The sequence below is a fragment of the Borostomias antarcticus genome (genome assembly GCF_949987555.1).
Source record: "Borostomias antarcticus genome assembly, chromosome: 11".
NCBI lineage: Eukaryota > Metazoa > Chordata > Actinopteri > Stomiiformes > Stomiidae > Borostomias > Borostomias antarcticus.
In genome coordinates, this window is record NC_140244.1 from 26,568,953 (window position 1) to 26,573,952 (window position 5,000).

Consider the following 5,000-nt stretch of genomic DNA (forward strand, 5'->3'; position numbering starts at 1 on the left):
GAGAGAGAGTAAGCCAGACAGAGAGAGAGACAGAGGGAGAGAGAGGTAGAGAGAGAGAGTAAGTCAGAGAGAGAGACAGTCAGACACAGAGAGAGACCGAGGCAGGTCCAAATGCAGCATCTCTCTTACCTGTGTCAGGTGAGTCCCAGGTATGTGATGCTGTGGAGGAGGCGGACGGGCTGTTTATAAAGGCCCAGCCTCCAGGCCACACGCGTGTTCTGACACTCCCGCGTCAAACATTAACACTCAGATGCTCCGGTCAAGGACAACCAAGTCTTGGACTTCCTTGTCTAGGGTCATGACATATAATAATTATAATAATCTGATAATAAATCAAGCAGAATGTAATAGGAGGTTCCACATCTGATAACAGTTAATTAACACACTGCTCAGTTATGTGAAATCATTGTGGAGATCACTTTGGGCAGAACAGAAGCTGCCTTACTACAGTAAGTTGACTTGACTTGTCTACGCTTGAGCGCCCCTAAAAAGGGTCTAAAACCACCTGGGAATAGAAGCTAGCTAGCCTGCTTACAATAGCCAAACCAAGCTAGCATCCAGACAGGACATGCCAAAGACAACATGTCCGCTACTGTATGTTGGACTAAATGGCCAATTACTGATTGCTCACATATCAGAACTAGCAGATAGAAGCTGAGTGGATGGGCTAAGCTGGAGTGATAGTAGAAACTGTTTACAGTATTTAGTTGGTGTGTATACTGTAGTGCTCCAACAGGTATCAGAAATAGTTATTATTATGTACAGCGTCCAGGAGATTTGAGTGTTTAATAAGGAAATACACAGTAAAGTTTGCCTGGAGTGATATTCTCTCCCTCTGACTCAGACAAGGAACAAGTTTAGGGTTTTAAATTGATTTACAATCAGAGAAACTTTATAATCAAAGACGATAAGTACAAGTGAAGATGACTTCCTTATCCAGGGTCAAAGGTCGAACTACTGTAACACTGTAGAAGGTGTGGAGTGATGGGAACCCACAGTGGGGAGTGCTGATAGCCTTTCTTCAGGGGACTTCCTGTAAACCTTAAAATGATAGATAGAGAAAGATAGAGGCCTTTATTCAGACAGGGAAGAACATAGTGAGACCAGGTCTCTTTTATAGATGTGCCCTGTTTACAATCAACATATACAGTAATACAGTAGCAGAGTACAGAAAAATACAAAACCAATGACAGCATGCAGACAACAATGACAATGTACAACCTTAACAATGACAATGTACAACCTAAACGTCAACGTCAATTACAGTTATGCAGTAGCAGAGTATGAAAAATTCAAAGGTAGTCACAATGTACAGGGGTACAGAGTAGAATAATTATTAAAGTACAGTAAGGAAATGACTAGCATCAATGGCATTTACAAACTACAGTCCCATAGGTATCAGTTCATAATTCTTTAAGTGCTTGCAGAGGAATAAGGGAGGGGAGCTTGTAGTGGAACTTGGAGTTCCAGAGTTCAGGGCCCACAATGTGAAAAGTAGCGTTTCCCCAAGTCGTTCTATCTGTAGGGACGTTGAATGCTTGTGGTACCTGTGACCCAGATTGGATTTATCAATGAGGGCTCTACACTGTACGCAAAAAAAGACTTATATATTAAATATTAATCGCAATTATTAATCACAATTACCATTTTGAAGCAAATAATCGCAATTATTATCTTTTGTCATAATCGTGCAGCTCTAGCCCTCATTGACAAATCCCCTCCGTACCTATCCAGGCTCCTCCCATTTCCTGTTTCAAACTATCCCAGTAGCTCCCCAGATAGCAAGCAGATCTGGGCCATATATGGGCCGGAACTAAGCCACAAGGGCCAGATCTGGCCTGTATATGGCCCAGATCCGCTTGCTATCTGGTTCACACGTACCACAAGCATTCAACGTCCCTACGACTTGGGGAAACGCTACTTTTCACATTGTGGGCCCTGAACTCTGGAACTCCAAGTTCCACTACAAGCTCCCCTCCCTTATTCCTCTGCATGCACTTAAAGAATTATGAACTGATACCTATGGGACTGTAGTTTGTAAATGCCATTGATGCTAGTCATTTCCTTACGGTACTTTAATAATTATTATTAATTATTATAATAATTATTCTACTCTGTACCCCTGTACATTGTGACTACCTTTGAATTTTTCATACTCTGCTACTGCATAACTGTAATTGACGTTGACGTTTAGGTTGTACATTGTCATTGTTAAGGTTGTACATTGTCATTGTTGTCTGCATGCTGTCATTGGTTTTGTATTTTTCTGTACTCTGCTACTGTATTACTGTATATGTTGATTGTAAACAGGGCACATCTATAAAAGAGACCTGGTCTCACTATGTTCTTCCCTGTCTGAATAAAGGCTTCTATCTTTCTCTATCTATCATATTAAGGTTTACAGGAACTCTCCTGAAGAAAGGCTATCAGCACTCCCCACTGTGGGTTCCCATCACTCCACACCTTCTACAGTGTTAGTTCCACCTTTGACCCTGGATAAGGACGTCATCTTCACTTGTACTTATCGTCTTTGATTGTAAAGTTTCTCTGATTGTAAATCAATTTAAAACCCTAAACTTGTTCCTTGTCTGAGTCAGAGGGAGAGAATATCACTCCAGGCAAACTTTACTGTGTATTTCCTTATGAAACACTCAAATCTCCTGGACGCTGTACATAATAATAACTATTTCTGATACCTGTTGGAGCACTACAGTATACACACCAACTAAATATGTACCCAGTTTCTACTATCACTCCAGCTGAGCCCATCCGCTCAGCTTGTATCTGCTAGTTCTGATATGTGAGCAATCAGTAATTTGCCATTTAGTCCAACATACAGTAGCGGACATGTTGTGTTTGGCATGTCCTGTCTGGATGCTAGCTTGGTTTGGCTATTGTAAGCAGGCTAGATAGCTTCTATTCCCAGGTGGTTTTAGACCCTTTTTAGGGGCCTCAAGCGTGGACAAGTCAAGTCATCTTACTGTAGTGGATTGTGTACTTGGATTCTGTAGCACCTATTAAACTGAAAAGGATCACAACCAATAATAAAGCCCCATGGCGAAATGAGGAAACAACTAAAGAGAACCTGCAGAAGTTCTGAGCGTATATGGCGAAAAACCAAGCTACAGGTCCACCATGATATTCTCAAAGAACATCTCTCTGCTTTTAATAAAGCAATAAGAAATGCAAGGAAAGACCACTACTCAAAATTGATATCTATCAACCGAAATAATTCAAGAGTGCTCTTCTCAACAATTGATAGCCTAATAAACCCTGCCGTAAAAACACCTGATAACCTGCTCTCTACCTCCAAATGTGAGGAATTTGCAGCTTACTTCAGAGATAAGATTATGAATATTAGGAGGAATATCACTCAGGAAAGGCCATGCATCCCGTTCACAGATCCTCTCCCTCCATGTAATGGACATATGAGCCTGTTTACACTGATGGACACAGAAATGTTGAGAAAAGTAGTATCCAAACTCAAAACCTCCACATGCCTGCTGGATCCCATCCCCACCGAATTTTTCAAAACTATTTTTGACTCTGTATCCTATGACATTTTATCCATTGTTAATGACTCCCTATCTACAGGTGTCTTCCCACCAATACTTAAAACTGCTCTGGTGAGACCCGTACTGAAGAAAAACAACTTAGACACTTCAGTTTTTAGCAATTTTAGATATCTCCAACCTTCCCTTTTTGAGTAAAATTCTGGAAAAAAAAAAATTCAAACAGATTAATGATTTCCTAGCTACAAGTTGTACCCTTGACCTTTTCCAGTCCGGCTTCCGTGCCCACCATAGCACAGTGACGGCATTAGTCAAAGTTGTAAATGACCTCAGAATTAATGCTGACTCCGAAGAGCTTTCTGTTCTTGTCCTCCTGGACCTGAGTGCAGCCTTTGATACTGTAGTTCATGCAATCCTCATCGAAAGACTGGAAAAGTGGGTTGGCCTTGACCGGAGCATCTGAGTGTTAATGTTTGACGCGTGAGTGTGAGAACACGCGTGTGGCCTGGAGCTGGGCCTTTATAAACAGCCCGTCCGCCTCTTCACAGCATCACACACCTGGGACTCACCTGACACAGGTAAGAGATATGCTGCATTTGGACCTGCCTCGGTCTCTCTCTGTCTGACTGTCTCTCTCTCTCTGTTTCTCTCTCTGACTTACTCTCTGTCTCTCTCTCTCTCTCTGGCTTACTTTCTCTACCTCTCTCTCTCCCTCTGTCTCTCTCTGTTCTCTCTCTGACTTTCTCTCTCTGACTTACTCTCTCTCTCTACCTCTCTCTCCCTCTGTCTCTCTCTCTGTCTGGCTTACTCTCTCTCTACCTCTCCCTCTTTCTCTCTCTGGCTTACTTTCTCTACCTCTCTCTACCTCTGTCTCTCTCTCTCTTTCCCTCTCTGTCTCCCTCTTTCACACTGTCTGATTTACTCTCTCTCTCTCTCTCTCTCTCTCTCTCTCTCTCTCTCCTCTCTCTCTCTCTCTCTCTCTCTCTCACCCTGTTGGAAGTTAAAAAATACAGGAAGTGAAATCTCTCAGTATCATGCTCTCCAAGTATTTTAACATTCTCTGACACGTTCCCTCTTCATCTCTCCACCCAGAAACCCATCATCATCGTCATCTTCATCATCACCATGAAGGTTCTAGTGTTTGTTTCCGTGCTGCTCGGTGTGACCCTCTCAGTCATGGCAGCAGTTGGTACGTCTGCCTCTGTCGACCACACGCTGTCGCACTACACAACGCGGGGCCACGTTCGCCTGCGCCGGGAGATTGGGGAATATTGAATAATGGAATGGGTGGTTGGAATGTTGGAACTGTGGAATATTCAATCTTGGATTAGAATGGGTTGAAATGGAATATTGGAATATTGAGAATCTAGATTTTCAGAAGTTGATTCTAGAAGGCGTTTCCCGTTCTCTGTCTTTGTTCTGGCACACATGGGCCAACGCCGTGGCAGTTATACACTGTTGTGTTTCTGTCTTTTACAGTTCCTGTCG

At 42.7% G+C, this 5,000-nt stretch overlaps 1 protein-coding gene and 1 long non-coding RNA gene across 2 annotated transcripts in view; one reads left to right on the forward strand and one right to left on the reverse strand.

Annotated features, from left to right (window-relative positions):
* Positions 1-4,108, reverse strand: part of LOC311315554 (galactose-specific lectin nattectin-like) — a gene marked incomplete at its 5' end in the record, with an annotated part of 7,142 nt that extends 3,034 nt beyond the window's left edge. The window contains one exon of the mRNA XM_084446223.1: positions 4,082-4,108. Within this exon, the coding sequence (XP_084302349.1) occupies positions 4,082-4,108 (27 nt within the window). The remainder of the gene's footprint in view (positions 1-4,081) is intronic.
* A 490-nt stretch (positions 4,109-4,598) lies between these two features.
* Positions 4,599-5,000, forward strand: part of LOC311315237 — a 1,684-nt gene continuing 1,282 nt past the window's right edge. Inside the window, exons 1-2 of the long non-coding RNA XR_014630668.1 lie at positions 4,599-4,701; positions 4,992-5,000. The exon at positions 4,992-5,000 is cut by the window's right edge and continues 27 nt beyond it. This is a non-coding gene — a long non-coding RNA (uncharacterized lncRNA). The remainder of the gene's footprint in view (positions 4,702-4,991) is intronic.